General features: G+C 41.3%; 2 protein-coding genes across 5 annotated transcripts in view; both read right to left on the reverse strand.

Moving 5' to 3' along the window:
- Window positions 1-19,635, reverse strand: part of LOC117542862 (lysine-specific demethylase RSBN1L-like) — a 49,459-nt gene extending 29,824 nt beyond the window's left edge. The window contains exons 1-2 of the mRNA XM_034210744.1: window positions 18,920-19,635; window positions 12,185-12,334 (exon numbers count right to left, since the gene is read on the reverse strand). Coding sequence (XP_034066635.1) covers window positions 12,185-12,334; window positions 18,920-19,529 — 760 coding nt within the window. The 5' untranslated portion in view covers window positions 19,530-19,635. The remainder of the gene's footprint in view (window positions 1-12,184; window positions 12,335-18,919) is intronic.
- Window positions 19,636-22,524: 2,889 nt separating this feature from the next.
- Window positions 22,525-25,828, reverse strand: part of LOC117542861 (tyrosine-protein phosphatase non-receptor type 12-like) — a 64,409-nt gene continuing 61,105 nt past the window's right edge. For all 4 annotated transcript variants that reach the window (XM_034210739.1, XM_034210741.1, XM_034210743.1 and 1 more), the window contains one exon: window positions 22,525-25,779. In XM_034210739.1, the coding sequence (XP_034066630.1) occupies window positions 25,718-25,779 (62 nt within the window). In that variant the 3' untranslated portion in view covers window positions 22,525-25,717. The remainder of the gene's footprint in view (window positions 25,780-25,828) is intronic.

The following is a 25,828-nucleotide window of genomic DNA, read 5'->3' on the forward strand; positions in this document are numbered from 1 at the left end:
AGGCTGAAGACTTTTCTTTTTGCCGCTGCTTTTAATTGAACTATTCATATCTTAAGCTGCACTGTACATTTTATCCATGTATTTTTTCGTTTAATGTTGATTTGATTATCTTTGCTTTTTAATGACTGATTTTAACCAGTTAAGCCCGAAGGTCCCCCCAGTGGACCCCTCCCACAGTTTTTTTTTTCTCACATGTGTCAGGGCTTCTTATCATTTATGAAACTATTAATGTTTCATACCCTTTTAAAGGTAAGAAACTCCGCTTACTGACAATAAGAACAATTGTTAGCTAAAAAAAACACAAGAGTAATACCAAGCCTTTGAATTAGCATTGAGCGAAAAAATGCTAACTAATGCTAACGCTTTTTTACACACAACACACGGTAGAAATGCCCTTATTACTATCTTAACTTCACAAACAAGATATACGATTTAAAGCTGAGACTCCACAGATTCCACACATGTAATGTCATCACTGTCCGACCTCGAATTCCTGGAGCTATCAGCCAGAAAAGAGAAAGTAAACAACATCCGGTTCCAAAAATATTACAATAATTACGTCTTACCTTTTTTGATTTGTGATCAAAAGTTGTGTTCAACGGAATAAAAACGCATCTCAAGGTTAATCCAATGTCTTTGTGTCACGTATAATTTTTTACTGATAATCAATCATCATATTTATGGCAATATACTCGGTATAAAGTATTTCCGTCCAGTCTTGCACTTTCAGATATGCTTCGTTTGGTTCTCTATTACGTCCACTATGGTAATGTTTACGTAGATTTGGGAACTGCCCATCGATTCTATTGGTTCTGATGGTTAAGAAAAAGGTGTAAATCACACGAATCGACCAATGGGTTCCAGAGATATGGTCCTGCGCAAATTATAAAGAATTCCAGCCAGCGTGCCAACATTACGCAGCCCACTTCATTTATTGTTTACAGCGTAAAGAAGCAGGTATTGCAGCAGGACCCAGAGCGCACGGAGCACAGAGCGGACAGCAGATAACAGAATTGCAGTTTTATTGCTTATAGATTATCAGAACATTTCAAAGGGGACACAGCCCCATTGGATATTAATCTATGGATTAACTACATCATCGTTTTTATCGTTTTAATGCCATTGAAGACCAGTTTAGACCAGACAACGAGGAAGGTAAGTCATTGTTAGCATAGCGCATTAGCGCTAGCGCCATTTGTTTTGATGTACGTTTTTGTTGATAACGTCGCGAGTTTGTATCTTTCAGTGTTGGGCTGTTCAGGTGGGCACCGTTAGATTCTGTGTCTCCTTGCGATCATAAACAATGTGTTGGATGTGCAGCTAGGATAAGTAATAAGGGAGCGAGGAGTGATTTTCGGTGCTGTAATAGGTTAGCATTTTTCGCTCGGGGCTAATTCAGAGGCTCACTGTAAGAGTAAGCCTATGTTTTATTTAATTTAATTTTTTTCACAACAGTTGTATTTGGATGGAATGAATACCTATAGTGATAATTCAAAGTAATAAAATGATTTTTACAGTGAACAAGTTCAAATGGAACCGATGGTTCCCAAATTACCCAGAGGTGAGTCCGCTTAGACTTTATTTTTCTAAATCTCTCTAAAAAGGTCAAATTTAACTTGTTTTGCATCAATCTTGATACAGGGTACTTATATGTTATAGTTTGGATTCCTAAAGCTTTTAGTCTACTAACCCATCATGCAAGGGTGGTTTTCACTATATGTAAAGGTTTTTTTTTTAGGTGGACATTAGAATTTACATGTTTTTACTATGTTCCATCTGAATTTACTTTAAAATAAAAACATCTATATTGATTCTGACACTTCTACATCCAACTCACAGATGTAACCTTGCTTTGAGAAAAATAATTATTAATTTACCCCTTTTAGAAGTGAAGATATATCATTTGTTGTGTTAGTGGCATTTTCGAACCTGAAAAACAGGCTCAGGGCTTAACTGGTTAAATGCCATTTTCTAAATGCTCTTAATGTTTTTCATTTTTGCAAAGCACTTTGAATTGCCTTGTGTTGAAAGGTGCTATATAAATAAACGTGCCTTGCCTAACACAGTAACAGTTGGACAGTGTGTTACTATGGAAACATGGAGTGTTGAGAGTAAAGCTGTCGGACGGTTTCTTGGGGACTTTATTAATAAATAACACATACATTGTGTAGTTAAAGATAGATAGAGACGAGTGCATTTTCAACTTTTTGATAAGCTTGAATACTTCATCCATTATCAAAAGTGTTCCATCTCCCCAGTAATCAATGAACTGACTCATCATGTCACCACTAGTGGCGCGTTTCCACTGCAGGCCTCCCTCGGTTTGGTTAGGCCCGGCTCACTTTAATGCTGCGCTTCCATTACAGTTTAGGAACTGGGGTAGTTACTATAGTAACGCAGTGTAGGCGGAGCCGTGACGTCATCTTCAATGAGCGCCCCAGAAAAACAACACAGCCGTTAGCTCTTAGAACTCAGAGCTCACAGCTCCTCATATCTGTTCAGAAACTAGACAAAAGTTAAACAAGTACAAACCACAGACTGCCTGTGTCATGGAGAATACAGTCGCTGGTTTATTTATGTCTGTATAGGCCGTTGTTGTGAGTGTGGACGGTCGGAGCATATAACGTTAGCTTAGCCAAGCTCCATTTAGAAAACACGCATTTTAAAAAGGTTTTTCGCCTGCCGTCTGTCTGCAGACTTGTCAAAGCATTAATTCATGGTTTTTACTAACCGGTATCAGTATGTTGTTACTTCGGCATCATTTTGAAACGTGTATTACAATTAAATCACGGTCAAATATGTTCATCTTGTTGTAGTTGTAGGCCCCCTTGCCAGCGATTCTATCTCTAGTTTAGCATACTCAGCCCGACTCAGCCTGGTGGTTCCTGGCCCTAGAACCACGATTTTATGGGGCCAGAACAACTGTGAATTAGAACCCGCTAGCCGGTACTTAGTGATGGCAAAATGAAGCTTTGAATGAAGCATCGAACACAACTTGGACAATTGTGTCGGAAATAGGTTAATTTCTCGAAGCTTCAGTTACAGCGACCTCTCCTGGCGAAGTGCAAGGCTGCAGTGGGTTTAACGTATCTTTGCCTTGAAAAATATTCGATACACACACACTAAGACTGAATATCATGTTCTATTTGCAATTAAAGATTGATAATTGTGTGTATTGGGTTATTGAGAAGAGACTAGAGAGTGCTGGACATTTTTTTGGGAGGAGAGGGCCTTTTATCAGTTATTAAAGTTAAAAAGCAATGATTCCATTCCGGGCTTTGAACCAGCTGCGCGGAGGACATCGCCGCATTCGGGCCACCGGCTCTACCCACTGGGCTATCTATTCCTTGAAATATTGAACTGTTTTTATATTAATGATAATTGTCTTTTTGTTCACAACTTCTCCACATTTCGAAGTGTTTCCCGAGCCAGAACGACCTATCTTTCTTCCTGGTTTGCTCTATAATGATACTACAATTCAAATGCAATACCAACAACTAGGGCTGGGCGATATGGCCAAAAAAAGAAATCCCCGATTTACGATTTAAAATGATTTCCCCCCCCCCCCCCCCCCCCATTAATATGCAGATGACAAAGTAATTGTTCCAATTTTAACCAATGACATATCACTGGAAAGACCAGGATGTCTTCTGTACAGCACATCAGGGATTGATAGAGTAGCTCAAAAGAGTAAAAGGAGATGCATGTTAACAAAATGTCCACTACAGTGGACATTTTCAATGGGCTGGGTCCCAGGAGGATATATTGGCACCATATCCTTTGCTATATACATACCGACCGCATCTGTAATGGCTTTCCAGCGGGCCGAATTCTTGTCATATGGGATTAGTGCTGCGTACCTGGACAGGACTCACATTCAGGTTCAGGTCCGGACTCAAGTCCAGAGGTTCAGGTTCAGGTCCGGACTTATAAGTCCGGACCTGAACCCATGGCTTGTGTCAAGTTGTGTGAGTAACTAAAATGAACTTATTGTGAGCTAATTATCAATTTAAAATGAACTCATAATTAACTCAAATTCAAACTCATCAGGTTTATTGTGCTCCCTTCCAACTTGTGTCTACATTTCTCTACAAAGTACAAATGTAAAAAAAACACTTTTTGCCACTTCGTCTACAAATGACTTATGACAGCAACTACAGTGAACTACTACAAAGTTCAAACATTTATTTAATTTACTACTAAAGTAACCAAACAGTCCCTGAGCTGACTGAGCCTAAATCCCTAAAACGTTGCTGAAAGGTAGAGTGTAGAGTAGACTATACGCATTACACTGTTACACACCTACTATACAGTAGGCTACACTGTAGTGACTGACTGTACAGTCAGTGTACTGTACTGTCTATACACCATGTATTTTCTACAACTCTACATGTGTACATTATACAGTGTATACTACATACATAGTGATGTACATACATACTTTTAGAAATTAAAATCAATGTTGATATGGCGTAATTTTGAATTAAATACACTATTTAATTTAAATCAGTTTTATTCTGAAAAAAACCGGAAGTTGACACTATTAACTTAATACTTTTATTCTGAAAATTCTTCACTTCCGGTTAGCATTAGCATGTGGTGAAATGCTACGTTTTCAAACCGTGAATCGAAGGTGAAATGACATGTGATGTTGTACACTGAGCACACTGGGATTAGCACTCATTTATTGACGCTGAATAACGTTTATCAGGGAATGTTTAAATAACCACAGACACCAGAATATACGTAAGTGCTAGTTTTTTTTGCGAGTCCAAGTACCGGTTCCTGACGTTCCGATTTTAACCGGACTTGAACCGAAACTTTTTACAAGTCCAGTACCGGTTCGGCGTACCGGTACGCAGCACTATATGGGATGCAGTTTGAAAATGTCTGTGTTACGGTAGACTGTATTTTGGCGGCTGTGCGTGAGGTGCTTGTAGTGCCGCGGTCTTTTTCATTCCGCTGCGCGGAACATTTCTCCCATTCAGCAGGATGCTTTTGTTTGAGGTGCTACAGTAAATTTGTCGTACTGCTGCCTTTGCTATCAACAGACTTCAAACATACTTTGCAGCGGGGTGTTGTCTGGTCTAAATCTGACCTCGCGAACGCAAACCAATTCCAAATAACGGATGACACCGTGCCTTTCTTTGGAACAAGTTCTTACCTGCTCGTTGTCATGTTGTTTGTGTAATGTGTATCACTCTATTTGGTAAATGCGCGCACTGTGCGGGGGGAGGGCTGAGGCGAACTACGGGAGAAAACCGATTTTCATTTTTAACAAGTCGACGTGAACTACACACTCGAGTTAATCGATAAAATCGATTTATCGCCCAGCCCTACCAACAACAACTCAACAGCAACAACGCAAACTACGACAACAACCTACACATTGCGCATTGTTTAGAGCGGTCATAAAGTGTTGAAGCGCTCAAATTTGAAACTGTTTCAACCTGTCACCTGTCAGAATCGAGAGGAGGCAGTGCATTGAATCGCGTGAATGGACCGTGAACCAGTCAACCAGTGAACCAGTCAAAATACTGTCCTTTATGTTATGATACGTATTAGTTTTCCCTGTTTTATTTTGTCATGTCAACTTCTGTCTTTGTTTTCCCGTTTTATTTTGTAGAGTGTTCACCCCACTTTGATCTATGTACTTTGCCCTCCAGCCGTGACACTTAACTGAAATGCACTTTTGTATGTCTTTTATACATGAATATGTGTCCCCGGTGTTCCAGGGAACTCAGCTGCAACGGATCTGATACAGACTGATCCAGATTTGAACACTGTCCTGATGTCAGGACGGTGGTGCTACGGCTATTGGTCAATTCTCCACCTATCAGGGGAATGAGAGGTTGGGCCACGGCCAGTGTCGGTACCAGATGTGTTCGGGTGTATTTCCGTCATCCGTCATATTGTACGGCAACTCAAGAGGGCCATCATACACGGTCAAATTCCGAACATTTAAACATAGCCTCATTCTTTACTTTGTCCGTTATTATATGTAGAAGATTATACTTTTTCTCCGTCATGTTGTTTCCATAGCAACAACTTCAAACAGGAAGTTAACCTAAATTAAATTTAAGACACTGCAACGAAAGTTACGGAGCCCTGGAGGGTTCATAGAGAGAAAAATAATTAAAACGTGGCCACGTTTTACTTTCTCGTGCGCACGCTTTAGTAACTCGTGCGCACGAGTTACTAAAGCGTGCGCACGAGTTAATAAAGCGTGCGCACGAGTTACTAAAGCGTGCGCACGAGTTAATAAAGCATGGCCTCGTTTTGTGTGTGTGTGTGTGGGGGGGGGGCATTTGTTTATGATAGTATCGTTCGTTCCGGTGCACTCCGGCAGCACATCGAGATTAAGATTAAACACATTTCTTTCACTTGGGAATACACTTAACTATGGGGAACCAGATTTGTTTAAAGTACTGTTCGTGGTAATTTGAAAACAAATGCCGGTGGTGTCGGATACACACGAACAAGCACACAGAGCGGAGCTGAGCACACACACACACATCATGCGCCCCGGTGACAGGACATCTCCTTCATAAAACGAGGGAGAATACTCTGCACACACACACACATCATGCGCCCCGGTGACAGGACATCTCCTTCATAAAGCGAGGGGGAATACTCTGGTAGTTCGATGTGTGTATAGGTGTGTGTGGTTAAACGTAGCAGCCTCGATCTCTATTCAGCGGTTCTAATGAAGGGAAACGCAGTGAAGTAAACAGTAAAAGGCACAGCTCTTTGCAGCTGGTGCTGCTCTTCTCAGATTCTGCTGAGTTACACGTTACTGCCTCCAGAGCCCTGTACGACGAAGCCAGTTCAACAGACCCTGGACTTGGACATGTTCGATTTACCCGGCTTAACTGACCCTAACAAACGCGATGTCGATAAGCGGTCCTACGAAGCTGGTTATCAACTCAGTAAATCAACCAGGGTTTCTCTGTCCGGCTGAGAGCGCGTTCACGTGAAAGGGACGGGGTTAGCAACATTTGACCAATCACAAACATGGAGACGCGTGCTGACAGCGCAGCGTCATACTTCATGAATGAATAGTGTAAATAGCAAATCCTGCTTCGTAGTACAGGCCACTGGTGCCACAGAGATTTCATAAAGTGAAGGTGGTTTTCCTTCTATAAAAAACAGCTGTGGGCAGCAGATACTGTGAGTCACGGACAGGAATCCCTCAATTTAAATAAAACGAGGCCACGCTTTATTAACTCGTGCGCACGCTTTATTAACTCGTGCGCACGCTTTAGTAACTCGTGCGCACGCTTTAGTAACTCGTGCGCACGCTTTAGTAACTCGTGCGCACAAGTTACTAAAGCGTGCGCACGAGAAAGTAAAACGTGGCCACGTTTTATTTATTTTTCTCTCTAGGAACCCTCCAGGGCTCCGTAGAAAGTAACAAAAACAATGTAAAAACCTTTTCCGTTTCACAGAACACAAATTGGGTTATTTACATAATTATGTTTACACTGTCGATTGTTATTTTTTAACATTCAAACATAAAAGATAACAACTAGCCGCAAAGCTAGCATCACAGCCACTGCTCCGTTTTCGGAGACTTTGCACACGTTTTTCACAAACATTTTCACACGCTAGGAGTATGGGAGTACTTCCATTCGCTTTGTCTTGATCTGTAGATGTGATTTGATGTGTCGTGTGTCCCCCAACTCCTCTCAAAAGTTCAGATATTTAATCAAATACTCAGGGGAGTTTCCTGAATTTTCATGCCCAAAGCAAAGCACTAGGCCCTGGGTAAATTAAGAGGCTGATCTCGGGCACTTTTGTCACTTTGAATTGAAAGAGCGTTAGTGTTATCATCTCCCTATTGATCAAAGGAGGTGATGAAAAACAATACAATACAATAGGGAGAGTTCACAACAAGCTTGGAAGAAACGGAGACAATCATGAAATGCCAAAAAGTTTCATTTTTAAACATAAGGTATTATCGTTTTTGTTGCAAACCTGACCGTGGCTTAATGATAGTACATAAACACTACTACAACAGAAACTGGTCAAATGTGACTCTTTGTTTGCTCTTGTTAAAGTAAATGTTTTAACCCATTTGTGGGTAAAGACGTGCAGACATACGATGCTACTGTGTTTGTTGAAACAGATCACCTTGTATTGTTTTTGTTTCCGTGCAGCAATAATACGACAGCTGTTTTGTAAATCCTAGTGGTTTGTGCCAACTGAATGTAAACGCAGCTACTAATACCACACCCTGTGTCCAGTCTCTAGTGATGATGGTGTATCTGTAGGAACATTTTTGAAATATCCAATTCTCAAATAAAACTGGATGTTAACAAAAGATTGATGCTTGTTTATTATCTCAATGTTTTTACCCTTCCTCTGAATGTCCTCTGTTTGTATATGTGGAGTTACATTTGGCATTAAATGAAAACTAGAGTTAAACAAAGAAACTAACTACATTATGTTCAGTGTGGTCTTCAAGGATTCTTAACATCCAAAAAAACATCTATTGTGTCATTATTTAAATCTTAAAATAAATAAACACATTGTTGGAGTTTTAAAGAATTCCTTTTTAATTGAGAAAAAATACTAAAAGGTAAATAAAACATTAAAAATAATGACAAAATAACAACCTGAAAGATATGTATTCTATCTACACATTTCGTAATTATCTAATCTAGTGGCCTTATAAAAGTGTTGGCTAAAGTAACGCAGAATAGATTTATTTTTTATTGTAAATAATTAGAAATATTATTTATGTGCACAAGTACATAAATATAAAAAAGGTCCAAATGCGCGAATAAGTATAAACAGTGAATGTGTAAATAAATACATGCAAAAATATGAAAAAATAAATGAATAGGGAAAGTAAATGAGATATACTGACAAACAAATAGCTACAGATCAAGAAATAAAAATTAGTACATAAATGTGTCATACTTAAATTAGTATTATTTTCTATTGTATTTCACTGTTCCTATTATTAATATTATTATTATTATTTCTTTCTTTTAAATCTATTTCCCGTGTCAGTTTTGGGACCCCACCATAAGACCCCACACATAACAAGCTGTCCCGAGTTCCTCCGGCTGCAGTTCTGCAGACGGCCGGTGTGTGGCAGCAGAGCGCTGGAAGCAGAGGGAGGTGAGTTGCGGTGAGTTGCTGTACAATATGATGGATATGATGGATGACGGATGCGACGGAAATACACCCGAACACATCTGGTACCCCGAACACATCTGGTACCGACACCGGCCATTGCTGCTCGAAAGCGCTGGAGACGCTGTAGTACATATGCCAGGCCTGTAAGTGGCGCTGTAGTCCGCCACAAAAGCAGCGAAGAAGACTTCCCTTGCATGGTTGCCATGGTTGCCCTTCTGTTTATTCTCCGCTGTGGCTCTTTTTCTCCCTCCCCGAAGCAAGCGTTTGCGCCTCCTGCTTTAAAACAAATGAATAATGACTCTATATAATCATATGTAATGGATAATGTACAGCGACGCGGTCATTATGGGGAAAAGAACACCGACAGGCTGATCAGGAGCCCGACGCGAAGCGGAGGGATCTAGATCGGCATGCAATGTGCACATTATCCCGCTTATTACATGGCCACATTCTCGACAAAGTAAAGACATGACTCCCAATATTAATTGAAATGCTTTTATGGATTTAGAAAATGATTTTATTGATTTAAAAAATAGTTGTATTCTTTTAAAATTGACATGCATCCGCTAAGAAAAATAGTCCGTTGTTACTGTTTGAACTAACGTACCAACGGCAGGAACTGCTTCGATAGTGTTTTTGAGGAGCTTTTTGATTACAGATTTGAAAACATCGTTGCTTGCTTTAAAAGTAGCACAATTCATGATGTCAAACCTTGGAAAATATCTAGATATCCCTGCCCTAATGCCAACACCCCTCTCCTGCAGGGGGGCGTGGTCAGTTGCAGCTCACAGAATCAGCCCCCTGCAAAAACAGCGCTGGAAAGAGCAAATAGAGCGAAATGAGGCATGGCTAAAATGCAGGATCTGTTTGGTATTTTGAAAAAAAAATAAATATATTTATATACAGGTATGGCCCTACAATATATGTTTCAAATATAGCATGATTGGTCACCTTTAACACTAACACACACACACACACACCACACACACACACACACACACACACACACACACACACACACACACACACACACACACACACACACACACACACACACACACACACACACACACCACACACACACACACACACACACACACACACACACACACACACACACACACACACACACACACACACACGATGCTGAGCAGATGCTAAGAGCAACAATTGTGATGCATTTTACCTGCATGAGTTTCTAACTGAAAAAAATGCTTCCAGTGTTTGTTCTCAGAGATCTGACTCAACGCAATTATTTATTTTAAAATGATCATGAATGCATTCGTTTGCATTTCACTGCATACCATGGAGAGAGCCAGAAAGACATATGCATTAGCCTGTGGGATGTGTAGCTTAGATCACTGAGCCAGCAGAACACAGAAAAGTATTGATTTAGTCCTGACTCTCACACAAACAAATGCTCAAACAGTAATTGTTATTTGACAGCTTCCTGCTAAGAAATTAAGAAATCAAAAACCCATAACTCACTTGTTTGGGTTTTATCTTTTTTTCCCTATTATCGCTCAAAGGGCACTCCCATATATCTGCTACCAAAACAATAATAATCAACAGAACACAAATCAACAGTTTGATGATGAAGGAAATCTCAACATAAGGGAACACAGATGCTTCAGCAGCTTCCTCGGTTACAACCACCTGTGACAAACTCCATACTTTGGAGACAAAAGAAAACACGCAGATTGACTCTTTTGAGATTTTTCTCAATGTGAATTATTAAGCAGCAATGTCAGATTTGGACTGGATACAGCTTCCAATGGTCGGAATCAGTAATCTCTTAATTTGTAATATGATTCTAAATTGAATGCCTTTTGTGTTGGAGTGTTTGTTGGACAAAAAAAAAAGCTATTTTTTTTAACATTTCAAGAACCAAACGAAAAACAATGTCACCCTACATCAGTGGTTCTCAAAGTGGGGGGCGCGCCCCCCCTGGGGGGCGCAGAGTCATGCCAGGGGGGGCGCGAGAGACATGGAGGAAAAATTGTTAGAAAAAAAAAAAAAGATAAAAAAAAAAAAAGTCATAATTTGAAAAAGTATTTATTCAAAAATAATATGATGCAGTACTATTACGTCTGGGTCTCTGTGTTTCATTAAAGCTCGGCTCTGTGTGTGTGTGGAACGAGCCATTTTGTGTGCGCGAGAGAGAGAGCGCACCGGTACCGGAGATCGTTGTTGTTAGCTTCTGGTGCTAGCAAGCTACGCTAACGGAGTTTTTTCAACAACAAGGTGGAGGAGAGTCCTCTCCTGTCAGACTGAGAGACTGAGAGACTTAGTGAGCTAAAGGACTCTATCAGTGTTATCTCAGTGGGTCTCAAACGTTTTGGTCACCATTAATGTAAACAATTATTTCCAAGGCACACGTTTATATGATCATTATAGTTATAAAAAAATACGAGAATAAATGAAAAACAGGTAGGAAATACTATATGACAGTAAAACAAGAATAAAGTTTAAAAAGGTGATTTGTCAAATATCCATTAAGAAAAAGTAAATCTGTTTACAGTTCTGTTTCATATGGGTGTTGAGAGATGCATCCATAGATCTCTTCATTTTGCTCTCAAAGTGCACCAGATTGATGCTTTTAACTTCAATATTTAAAAATAAATCTTCCCGTGGGAGCTTGCCCCCGGACCCCCCTATGTGAGGTCCACACACCACCTATAAAAATAACACTTTACCCCTGCTTACACCTATATGCAGCCGTGAGCTGATTATCGAGCCTTCATTGTGACAGTCGCGGGTACACTGTGTATATGCGTGGGGAGTGTTGCAGTAGAAAATTCCACTGTAGCGACCGGTACATTAATGGGAAACCCTAAATGTTTGAGCACCCTCTATGAAACGTCAAGCTACCCCACAGCACCCCCAAAATAAATCTCTGGCGTCGCCACTGAGCCTGACTATTTGTGTTGGGGGGGCCCGACTTTTTTTTTTGTCCAAAGGGGGGGCCTGACAGAAAAATTTTGAGAACCACTGCCCTACATGAATCACTTGGTTTGCATTGTGTGTTTCCACCAACCTTTGATGGGCGGCTTGACTTCTCCGTTCTCCATCTTGAGTTCGTTGATCACTTTGTGCTTCTTCTTCTCCCTCTCTCGGCGGTCTTTGACCTTCTTCTTCTCCCTCTCCTCTCGGTCTCTCTCTGTTGCCTCGTCCTTGTTGGAGTGCTCTGTGGAAGCAGAGGGGATGTTTTCAGGTCTCTTAGGTTAGCATTAGCGCCCAGACTTACTCACTACACACATACTTCACTTGTTTGAGAGCACTTCATTTGTTTTTCTCCTGCCTCTTGACTAAACTCTTGCTAAGTGTTTCACCTTGGCCATCTACCTTTCCCTAATCGTATTGCTCTTCCTCCTACAAACGGTTCCCTGTTCCCTCCCTGGTGCAACAAATCCATGTCTCCACGATGCCTTTAGTTTTATCTCTCTCCTTTCCTCAGCACTGTAATGACCTACCAATTCCCTTTAAGACTCCAGCACTCACTCTGCAACTTCACACACAGCCATAAAGCTCTTCAAAATATCCTGCACGTTTCCTCCACCTTACTCTCTCCGTCTTCTTTCCTCTGCTAGTGTCAATATGATCCGCTCTTAAAAATCCTGCCTTGCTTTCTGACTTATTTGATTTCCTCTTCCCGGCGCTTCTCCCTCTGACAGAATCATTTCAGTGTTGAGGGAATATGTGCAGATCAAGGCATTGGAGTGCACTCTCAGGTTGCACTCATTGCAAATGGCTGTGGGTGAGAGCAGCAGTTTAAGATGAATATCAGCCATCCCACGTACCCCTCCAGTGCTTCCTGAAAGGTAAGTGTGGATGGGAGTAAATCATCTCTCTCCTCCAGCACAAGCTAAGAAAGAGTTCATTGCTTTTTCAAATATAATCTTGAAACATTGCAGAGAATTTCCTGATTTCAATAGATTTAGTTTTTATTCTTAGGGTTTCTGACATTTCCCCTGTTAGGTACTTAGCTGTGTTCTTTGCAACACTTCATCACTTTGTTAAGAACAGTTCTGTACAAATAAAGATAATATTTCTTAAAATAACTACATTCTTATATACATCTTCTCCTTTGATTCTTTATTTCCTTTCATATCCACATAAAGAAAGAACAACTTTTTATTTTCACCACAGTAGTTCTTCTGCTTATTCTTTCTTTTCTTTGAACTCAGTCAGATCAGCATTTAAAAGGAAGCTGTGACTGAGACTGTTCTCTCTCCTGTGGTCATGGGGAGTGGGAGAGTGAACCCAGTGGGGTTGGACTGGCTGTTTGCAGGATCAAAGGAGAACATTCTTTGAAAGTCAAAAAGGCTTAAAGGAGCAGTCGGAGAATCAGCGGTGCATCGATACACTCCTTTTGAGTGACTATATTTCAATCAAAACCATGGCGTTGTGAACTTAAGTAGGTCGCTTGGGTTTGCTACTGAACATGCAGGAAGTCATTACCCTCGTACCTTGTGGTTAACAACGGAAGGCAAACATTTTTAACAAAGCGTTTTAAGAAATGCTGCAAAATGACTAGACACTGTAAGCTGCCTGTTAAAGAAGAAACGGCATGTTTCAAAACATCCATTTAGCTCTACTACAGGAAGTCGCCCACAAAGGAGGTTTCACTCAGATCTAATGCCAGATATATGAAAACATGTCCGACCATGCCAGAGCGGCAGCATTCATAAACTTTGAATTAAGACGCAATAGGAGATAAATTAGCCCAGGTGGCTGACTGGGTCTTAAACAAACTGGAATATGTGCTAATTTATCACAGCTTGAGAAGAGGGGCTCCCCCTTTAAAGTCAAAAAGGACACCAGTGAATTGCTTGAGGTTCACACGTTTTAAACTGGTGTGAAGCTTCACAGTGTTGATGTGTCATGGGAATACACCACAAAGCTAGAGGTGCAAGTGAATCAGAAATGAATGGGATCCATGAAACTTCTCAGGTTTTTTCTGAGCTTGTTTTCAGGCTTCCTTGCAGCAGCAGCCGGGTTCTGAAGGGGAACACAGCAGGTGCTTTTAACTGTCCGGATGATCACAGAGAAGAAAGGACTTTGAAACATAGAGGGCCAGAGGCAGACGGTTTGTTAACGTCAACTACGCAAGTCCCCACTGCCATCCAACTTTTAGAGCTGTGGAGGAGAATCATTAATGCATGAAGTCAAAGGGGGGTTTCAGATTTACATTTCGACAACAACTGTAGTATCTTCAAGTCACTTGCCCTAAAATAACCTTTATTATTGTTACATTACAGTGTTACATATTATAGTGTTACATTTATCTGTAAAAAGCAGATTTTTTTGGCTAGCTAGTGTGTGTTAGTGCTGCCAGCAGAATCAAGCTAAATGTGTGTCCTAGTATTTTGTTGCGGAATCTGAGGGCTTCCAGGATTAGACATCACAGCTAAAGGAGAAGCTATGTGCACAACATGCTCGATATCATTTCTGCAAATAGAATGACTCCCGGTGGCAACCAGACAGAACAAAGGTGAAAGCCACCCAGGCCTATGATGTACACATTAAAGAGGGAAAACCGTAACATTAAAACACTGCAGTGAGACACCAAAGTGAAGGCGATATATCAGTGTTGTAGGACTCCCTGCCACACGACAGGTAAACCGGCCCACCAGGACCCTCCTAAGTCCAGATGTGCATACGTGGCAAATTCAAGCTGATCTCAAAATGTAAATTGCTGTTCATTCACTCCTTGTCAGTCCCTTTAACGGTCTTGTAATGCTTGGGTCTGAATAAATGACCCTGCAGACAGTTAATTCATAGTTAATTGGAGGCTGATTGCGGCCACGCTTGATTTTCTCTTTTCCTGTCGCTGTACGAGGACAGGGATTCTTTCAGCATGCTGCATTAGCATTCACACACAAACCTAATTACTGCAGACATGATTCACAACAGCCCCAGTCTCCCTGGTTTACATGCATTGTTTAATGGTCAGAATAATGTCCAACAGAGCTCCAATGCATAGTCGACAGACAGATAATTGTTTAGTTGTTAAAGCAATTTTGCATTGGAAAAAAAAGCAGATACCCATGATAGGTCGACTAAAGGCCATTAGGAGATCATTAGGAAATTGATAGCCATCACAGGTACTCACTAGTTTGTAAGTTGATGTGTTTAAAGATCAGCTTCATGAAAGTGCATATTACAATTTACAAAAGTACAGGACCCATCACACCAATAGCCATATAACTGTTTGCATCAGCTTTAATCTATATAGCACATGTGACACATCAAAACATCTACAGTGGCCAGGCAGACAGAAGAGTTTCATTAGTTCAGCCTTTTTATTCAGTTATGATTGATCTGAATGAAACCCAATTGTGAGTAAGAGTATCTTTAGAGCTGCATCTGGTTTTACTTATAATATCCGACTGCATGTAAATGGAGGTCAACAACAGGTCTTGTGGCGCATTTCCACCATGGCGCGGAGCGCGGTTTAAGCGTGCCGTGTCGTGCTCGTTTTGGTTGCGTTTCCACTGCCTAGTTCCGGCCCGGGGCTACTTTTTTACCTTTTTTCTGGCCCGACAAAATCGTGGTTCTATCGGGGCCAACAAACAGGGCTGAGTCGGGCAGAGTATGCTACACTAGAGAGAGAGAGAATCGCTGGCAAGGGGCCTACAACTACAACAAGATGAACATATTTGACCGTGAATTAATTGTAATACACGTTTCTAAATGATGCCGAAGTAACAACATACTGATACCGGTTAGTAAAAACCATGAATTAATATTTTGACAGGTCTGCAGACAGACGGCAGGCGAAACACCTTTTAAAATGCGTGTTTTCTGAATGGAGATCGGCTAAGCTAACGAAATATATGTTCCGACAACAACGGCCTACATAGACGTAAATAAACCAGCGACTGTATTCACCATGACACAGGCAGTCTGTGGTTTGTACTTGTTTAACTTTTGTCTAGTTTCTGAACAGATATGAGGAGCTGTGAGCTCTGAGGGCTAACAGCTAATGGCTGATGTTGGTTTTGTGTTTCGCATTGAAGATGACGTCACGGCCTAACTATACCGTACTAAGCCGTGCGAGGCCCTGCAGTGGAAATGCGCCATTAGAGTTAAACAATTATTTATTTCACACAAGATCAGCTGACCTAATGCAGTAATGATTCCTCGTTCACTGCACTTACTCCAGTGTCTCTAATGTCTAGACCAGATGTATGTAACCAGGAGTCGTGGCAGTATCATTAACTTCAGAGCAGGAAATGTCCTCCTGTTGGACAGCAGTCTGTCTAACAACAAGTGAAAACATATTAGAAAAACAATATTTCAATTGTGTGTTTTCGCAATCCCCTCAAGTCTATGCTGACAGCAGCTGTGTGACAGAGAGAAGGAAAAGGACTGACACACTGTAACAGCTTTAACAGGAAGCTGGAGCATTTTAATCCTTTTGAAACATTTTGCTCAGGATTAATTTTCCAGCAACACTCTGCTCAATATTCAGACTTCCTCATCTGCACATTTGAAGCTACTCAATATAATGACAGTCTGGCCATTGAGCAGAACCCAACAGCAATTACAGGCTCAGGACTTTGCTCAAGAGCACCTCAGTGGGTGCTTTTATTTATGGTTACTTGTGATCACATTGGATCAGGTTTAGGGCTGCACAATGAGGAAAATATGCGATGTTAAATATCACAATATAGATATTACAAATATATAAATAAACAGATATTAAAATGTACTCAGTTGTTCCTTTCTGCTGCTTTCAGATGTTGCATATTTCTTGTTAATTAAAAAACAATAAGGAGATTATTTCCAACATGTGTATTGAACACAAAAGGCACAAACAAACAAGTATAATGGATTACATATTAAGTTCAGTTTACTTATATGCTCTTAAAACTACACAAAAATCTGATTGTGTTTTTCATGCAATCATTTTTCCCCCTCATTAAATAGTTCCAGCATGCATGTATATAAGTTGTTGAATTAACACAATACATTCAATAAAACTACACTGACTTTTTGTGTAATAATTGGTAAATAAAGGTGTATTTACTCAGTTAAGAACATTGTTTATTTAACAGTTACATTCTTTTTTTTAAATCCCATTTCTGTTCCAGTTCTATGTGAAGACCAACCCCAGCCTCCCTCTGTTCTGAAATGCAGATAAAGCGTGCACACACATCCAACACAGGCAGTGATTAAACATAAAGTAGTAGCTTCAGCGCTGTGACAGTCATTAGCATATTTCATCATGTAAAGAGAAACATAGCCTAGATATTTAGCAAAACATATATTTAAAAATAAACAAGTAGTTGGACAATTTGCGGTATTGTATTTAAGATATCATAATATTGTAATTTGTTACCAACTGATTGTGTTGTGATTATTGTTGTCTTGCCATTTAGGCTATTTCACTGACAATTGTACCCGAGCTAAAATATTGATATTGTTTTCCTTCTGACGTAACAGCTCATAATTGTGGTCCTGCCTGACTCATCATACTACTTCCCTGATGGCTCCCACAGGATTGTTGACATCCTCGTGGATTCATCTTCCTATTATACACACATGCATTTCCAAACATTTGGACTACCTATGATGCAAATGTATTATCTTTTCAATTTACACACGGCATCTATTGCACGTCTGTCCGTCCTGGGAGAGGGATCCCTCCTCTGTTGCTCTCCCTGAGGTTTCTCCCATGTTCCCTTTAAACTGTGGGTTTTCTCCGGAAGTGTTTCCTTGTACGATGTGAGGGTCTAAGGACAGAGGGTGTCGTATTGTCATACTGATATTCTGTACACACTGTGAAGTCCACTGAGACAAATGTAACATTTGTGTTATTGGGCTATATAAATAAACATTGATTGATTGATAATTGCTAGTGTCAATCGTATCCAAGTGTAATGACTAATAAAGGTTGTTCAATTGTAAAACAAATTGATGTAGGTGTGGATCAATGAACAGCCTACACCATGATCTGCGTGTAGAACATGGAGTAACAGCCTCACTCGACAGCAACAACAAGCGAGGAGCTGTGCTTCCAGCCTGAGGTTAGCGAGGGGGGCGTGGTGCTCTACCAAAACAACACTTACCCCATAATGGCGGGCGACTGTCATATTGTTATGACAGCAGCGTGCAGTTTAGTGCACACACACTACTCCTTAGGTAATACAAATATATAAGCGCATTGATATTACAGAATAACAATTTACTTAATTGTTACGCTGACATGACGGATTATAGTTTTTGTACGCCGTTTATAACAGCTTACATTACCATAGTAATAAAACAGTATACATATTTTTCGACAATATATGACGTAACAATTCCTCTGCAGCACGAGAGCAGCTGGTTGCGAACATCCCGGTCTTGCGACTACTGCCCTGGAACGCTGTTGTGGAGCTCGAAGGTTCACGAGCGGGTGAACAAGCGACGAGAGCTGGCAGCCATGTCCCGCAGAAACACCGACTAAACTGGGCTTTATACACGCCCAACTCCATGTAAACCTGTTTTATAATATGCATTTATAATTTAGGGAAACCGTTGAGAATGTTACGGGTCCATAGACAACATTTAGGAGCGCTCTTTAAGCGGTAGCTTATCCAAAAACGGGACAAATTATGAGGCAGACAACCGCACTCTCAGAGCCACATGTTCATGCCCCAAGTGGATGATTCTACGATGAGCCAAGTAACTACAAAGCACCACAGATCAACCCTACATATAATAACCACAACTTATGAATTCCTTTCAAATATAATTAAAATAAAATACACTGCTGGCCTACCTTTGGGTGCCAACATGACCTCCCCATTTTCTCGTTTCACTGCAGAAGTGGTGTTAATTGTGCTGATTTCGTTGTTGTTATTAACATTATCCCCGGGTCCGGAGGTCACCAGTACTTTAGTTCTCTTCTTCTCCTCTCCGCCTCCTGCCCCCTTCTCCCGCTGTTTATCTTTACTGGGGTTTTTGTGTTTGGAGGAGGAAGGCGCTTTGTGGAGGAAGAAGTCGCTCTGTTTAAAGACTTTCTGCGTGTTTGTCGGTGGCTGGTGCCCACTGGTAGCAGGCACCGAAGGGTTGTTGCTACTCGTCTTAACCGGGCTGAAGCTCCACAAGCCCGCCCCATAAATCTGCTGCTTATTGGGCTGCTGGAGTTTCTCTCTGCCGTTGCCTCCCACTCCTGCTTCCCGGCTGAGTTTCTTGGGTTTAACGCTCCTCTCCTCCAGTCGGACCTTCTTGGGCAGCGGCGGATTGAAATCCCGGGAAGACTGAAGGCGGTTGTCAGGGGCTCCCTTTGCCTCGGTCGGCTTGACCAGCGGGCTTTTGGCGGAGGCGACCGCCGGGGCTACCGCAGTAGCAGCTCCGGTGAGGTAAGCGGAGCACAGCGAGTCAGCCATCTTGAGGCTTCTCTCTCTATTTACTCTCTTCCCCAACGGCCGCCGCTGCTGCTGTTTTTTTGTTGCGCGACGTGCAGGCAGGCAGTGAAGGGGCGGGGCAGAGTTTGATGGACAGGTGGTCAGCGAGGGGCGGGACTAATCTTGACTGACAGACAGAGAGGGAAAAACTAAAGGCGGAGCTTACCTCTAATGTGTTCTCTGAAAAATAATCAGCGGCAAGACCTCAATTAAAGTGAACATCAACACCAACAAGCATTATGAGAAATATAACTTCCTCTGGTAGCTACCAACTACACTCCTCCAAGTGCTTGCTTTAATGTCTTTAAATATCTGGAGTAAACTGTTATATCCACTGATGAATTTAAGGGAATCATAACAAATGTGTTAAAGGAGGCATGAAATGAAACAGCTGTTCTTCGCAATTATTGGGAAGTTTTGTACGTCATGTTGTTTATGTTATAATTGTGTAGTAAGCTATCTTGACCACTCTATGGTGTAATATATCTTTGGTGGGACCTTCTTCTAAAATAAAGGTTACATAATAAAAAAACATTAAAATAACACTTGTGATTAATATTATATTGTAAGCATTATTTACCAACCAAGTATTTGTAATACATATTTAGATCATTAGGCAAACAAGTCATGGTTTACTCAGAAATGTATAATACATAAGATTATATTCAGTTTATTAATTTGCAATTACTAAATTATTATTTGGATTTAGTTTGTTTTTACATATTCGTCACAACTGACTGAAAGTGCCTGTAGAGAACTTTGGTGTTGGTGATATGTGTGTTTGATAAAATGAAAATATTCTAAGGAATAACGTTCCCTTTTTCAGCATCTACTGTATATGACTCATGTACCTAAAAATAGGATGCAATATCATGTTTATTCTAGGTTTCAAAACAGAGCTGACACACTTGTCAGTTCCTTCAGATGGTGCAGCCTGCTGCTCCTGCTCACACACTGAACGGCTATATTTATAAGTAATTACACAACATGTTAAACTGCTCCATGGGGAAACTGAGGTGACCCAGTTCAGATGGCAATCTGGCTTAATGCATACAACAGGCAGATAGGGAAAGGTGTGTGTGTGTGTGTGTGTGTGTGTGTGTGTGTGTGTGTGTGTGTGTGTGTGTGTGTGTGTGTGTGTGTGTGTGTGTGTGTGTGTGTGTGTGTGTGTGTGTGTGTGTGTGTGTGTGTGTGTGTGTGTGTGTGTGTGTGTGTGTGTGCGTGTGTCATGTGTGTGTATTCAACACATCGATCAGGTGTGTAAGTCACAAAAAAGTGGTAAAGTAAAGGAGAGAAAGTTAGCAGGAGTGGTGTTAGGCCTGTGGAATTCATGGATGGATCCTGCCTTATAATGTAGAATAAAAAGTATTTAATTGTCTTTAGCTGTATTAGTTCTGTGCTGTATTTTTCTAGATTTGAAACATGTTGGATGCTTCCATCAAGTGATCTTTCTAGGACGTGTATATCTTGTATGCATTGATATACATCCTGCCTAAAATGACTTAATTTGACTCCTTTATAATTCCTGAACATAGTGACATCACTATGTAACACTCACACTTCTATTGGCTAGCTCTAAGGGATGGGACATCTATAAGCGGTTGACCAATCACAACAGAGCCGGCCAGCTAACCAATCAGAGCAGACTGGGCTCTGGTTTCAGACAGAGGGTGAAAAGAGGTGCTGCAGTATGAGAAAAATAAAGAGCTTTGTGGACAGCATGGAGACATGTCCCAGTAGAGACACTACCGTGAACACATTACACCCATCCTCATCAAGCTCCACTGGCTCCCCATCCCCAGAGAATTCAGTACAAGATCCTCCTGATGACATACAAAGCCCTCCATAACCTGGCCCCATCCTACCTGACTGACCTCCTCCACAGACACACTCCCACTCGCTCCCTCCACTCTGCTGCTGCCAACCTCCTGTCCCTCTCCACCCGGACCAACCTCAAGTCCTGGGGTGACAGAGCCTTCTCTGTTGCTGCACCCACCCTCTGGAACTCACTACCCCAATCCATCAGAGATTCTTCCTCCCTCACAGCATTCAAAACCCACCTGTTCAACACTGCATTCAACCACGGACCATCCCCCTCCCCCCTATTTTCTGTTCTGTTTATCTCTTTTTGTATTTCTTTGTTATCTATTTTTTTATTCTTTTTTTGTTTTTCTTGTCTTTTTTTCTCCTCTTAATTCTCTGTCAAAGCGTCTTTGAGTTTCATGAAAAGCGCGATAAAAGTCCCATGTATTATTATTACTACATACTGATATGAACATGTGCATTGTAGGACCCCAACAAGTCTTTTGAAGATGTCATTGCTGTAACGCGTGAGAGGACAGACACAAACCTGCTCTGCGCACCTATACCTTAAATATTGTATGGTAATTAACTGTATAATTAATCTCAAATGAGCCTGTGAGCAGAAGTAAATAATCCCAGTATCTTCCTACCCGCTGTGCCTCTCTGTGTTTAAAGTGAATAGAAATATGCAGTCTACAGTGTCTCTGTGTAAGACAGTTAGCGCCTGTGTTTTTAACACCTGCTGGGACTAATTCATCAGTGCATCACTGTGGGTGTGTGTGTATACATTTGTCTCTGCAGAATTTCCAGCTTTGATAGAGGATTTCATGCTGTGAAAGCCCTTTTTTACACACACACACACACACACACACACACACACACACACACACACACACACACACACACACATGCAAAACTACTAGCTAAATAAATACAATAACAATATTTAAATTCTAGTCAAAATTAACTTGTGTTTGCTGCTATATTAGTTTATTATTTCTATTGATTGCTTTTAACTGTATTCTAACTATTGAATTGTTTGTGTATAGCACTTCCTATTACCTTGTTGCTGAAATGTGCTTTATAAACTTGTAAATAAAAGCTGTCTGTATTTCCACTCACACAACACATTTTTTGTTACATCATCTCACAAATAAAACCAAAGAGGCGTGTCTTCACTTAATGGTCAGCTTTACTGATTGATTTCTGCAACATACAAACATGTTGGGGCTGTGTGTGTTTGTGTGTGTAAGGAGGGTCACGAAGTGTGTGTGGGGCTCGGTGGGGCTGAACAGAGTCCCACAAGAGGCGATGAGCAAGCAGCAGCGAATCAAATCGCTCACACTCACGGCGCTAATGATGATTGGAGGAGAAGGGGAGGGCGGGCTCTCTCTTAAAGGCACAGGTGGGCTCTTTTCTGAGATAATGTGCATGTGACGGGGTCAGGTGGGAGGATAAAAGAGAGAAATGTGGACAAACAAAGTGGTTTTAAAAGGTTTTCTTTCTCAACACGTCATAATTCAGCTTGCTGGCACTTTGAACCACTGAAAGCAAGTCGCATTACTTCAATTAACTGATCTTCTGGCGTGTTGAAAAAGACATCCTTTTAAAAATGTAAAAAAAGGCAGAACCGAGGGTGGGAGGGGAATAAAGGCGAGAACACAGCAGGGGAAGTATGAAAGAAAAATAATGAGCTGCTCCTTGTTCAGAGTGAGAGATCCATCTCTGATGCATGTTCTACATTCAAAGAGCTGAGAGAGATAAAAGAAATGGGTAAAAAAGAAGGAGGGGAGTGTGAGAAGAGAGGAGAGGGAGCAGTGGACAACAAACAACCGCGTATACAAAAATAACTTTTAAAATACCATTTACAAAAAACAACCGCTATTATTATTATCATCATTAATATTATTATTACAATCTTAATCGAAGCCCGTTGTAGCTGTTTGAGGGGGAGGGGGGGGGGGGGGGGGGGGGGGGGGGCTGGCTGACTGGCAGGCAATGCTTTTCCTCTGCCAACCATCTAAAACCAAACATATTTTTAAGCATGTAACTTCAACAGTACAAATAAAAACAACCCTGAAATATTTGCCAGGAGCAAAAATAAACAACATGGGCAGCAGAATAATTTACAGTCTGAAGGGAAACACTGTAGGGGAGGAATCATCATCATCATCATCATCATCATCATCATCATCATCATCATCATTATCATCATCATCATCATCATCATCATGCACTGACTTTTTTACATCTTCTGTTAATAAGAATATTTAAGAGATAACAAACAAATCTGAAATATTATATACCTAAACTGCCCTGTACAGTTTCCTTTATAAAACAATGCATATCATGTATAGTTATGGGAGCTAATGGAGTTAGCAGAGAACAGTAAGCAGTAGTCCTGGGTCCCTATCATTGTCTCACACATATCGAAGCAGGTACGATTTTTTTATTTGAAAAAACATTCAAGTCTGTAAGAGTTTGCTATGGGAAATCAGACTTTACATGAATCTGTCAAGTCCCATAAGAGCAACGGGTGATGTGTACTCTGAAACACTGAGGTTTACTGGAAGTAATATGGCTGCTAAAATCAAATAAAACCTTTGACCACCCAATATTAGAAGGAGAATGAGATCAAACAATTTAACAGCAGAAAAACAAGACAGTGCTGAGGGGGAAAAACAGTGAATTGTGTCCCAGGAAATGAAGTTTATAGAGAAGCCAAAGGGGGAAGGACTGTCTCTGAGAGGCAGACTAAGGCAGGCTCACGTCCCAGCAGTGAGGACAGAGTCACACAGCTGAGCAGTTCGGTCATTACTGATCGATTTCAGGTCACGTTGACTCCTTAGTGACTGGAGAAAGCAGAGTTATTGGGCCGGATTTAGTGTTAAATATTGTAGGATACATGTCGGTGTTTTTCATACTAACTAGTCTTTGCTTTTTTATTGTGAATTATTTGAGAAGGGGGCATCACTCTTTGGTTTTCTCATTTCAAGCGTAGACATGTAACGGATCACTTGTTACAGAACTACTTTTATTGTCAGTATTTAAGAGTTAAGATTTGTTTTCCATCGCCACATGACAAATACAGAGTAAGCAGAGATTTAAAGGAACAGTTCGGCAATTTGGAAACTTCAACTGTTAGAGGAGAAGTTTGATTCCACTCTCATATCTCAAGCTACAGCTAGCAGCTGGTTAGCGTAGCTTGCATAAACGCTGGATAAAAAGCTTGCCAGGCTAGAAGGGGAAAACGCATTTTCGGGTGTCTAGTCTTTATGCTAAGCTAAGCTAACAGCCTCTGTGTACAAATGCAGACAAATAATGGTGTAAACTTTGCATCAGTAAAAAGGTTTTATTTTCCCCAAAAATTAAGAACAATTCCTTTAATTCGGCTGTTACTGATAACTGCAATGACCAAACTACATCAACCTATGACTCTGGGGGGAAAGGGAGGTCAGATACTGCAGCTAACACAGGAATAAACCCACCCAGAAACCCTGATGGGGGGGGGGGGGTGCTCTGTTTCTATGCTGATTATCTTTTATAATGTAGCACCAGCACACAGAAAGTGGGAGAGAGAGCGAGAGAACCCCGGCAACCTGTGCATACCCAACAGAAAAGGTTGCATTTTGGGTAACAGATTATCTCGGTTCGCTTTGAAGATTGTTGTTCATTCAGTAGGAGGAAGCAGACCCTTCAGGGAGTTCAGTTCAACCTCAGAGTCAGCTCCCACTAGATACTTTTCCCCTCATTTGGCGTGAAAGAAATGTTCCATTTCACATGTTAGGATAACACTTACATCCCTCTTTATTTAGCCCCGCACATTTCTTATGATGCAATCGAAGCGAGGGACACAACAAGACGCTTTAAAAAATCTATTCTCAATTCACCAAAAACAGGGGAAAACAGGAGTTGTTCTTTAACCATGAACAGGAGAATAACAAGACAGATCTCAAGTCAGCATCTAGAGCGGGGAACACTTCTAACATCAGCAAGCTGAGCAGGAAAACGTGGACACTTGACCAGTGAGTGTTCTTCTGCTTTGCACAGTGGCACTTTGAGGAAGGACTGAGGAGGAGGAGGAGGAGGAGGAGGAGGAGGAGGAGGAGGAGGAGGAGGAGGAGGAGGAGGAGGAGGAGGAGGAGGAGGAGGAGGAGGAGGAGGAGGAAGAGGAAGAGGAAGAGGAAGAAGAAGAAGAAGAAGATGAGGAGGCGCACAGAGACACACAGAAGGTGTTTCTATGTAAAGTGTGCCGTCTGTCTGTAGCATCTATTAACTAGGGTTTTGGACCAGCCAGGTGAGATCGGTAGAGTCCATCTCCTGACGGGGGAGGACACTGTACGTGGACGGGGGGATGGGTCGTTCCATTATGTCCACTCCAGGGGGGGTTCCCGAGGGCCTTTGGGCTGAATGCAGCGGTTACCGAACCCTGAGAGAAGATGGAAAATAAATGAGGGTTTGCTTTTAACGGAGACAAA

This window comes from Gymnodraco acuticeps, unplaced genomic scaffold, assembly GCF_902827175.1.
Source record: "Gymnodraco acuticeps unplaced genomic scaffold, fGymAcu1.1, whole genome shotgun sequence".
Taxonomy (NCBI): domain Eukaryota; kingdom Metazoa; phylum Chordata; class Actinopteri; order Perciformes; family Bathydraconidae; genus Gymnodraco; species Gymnodraco acuticeps.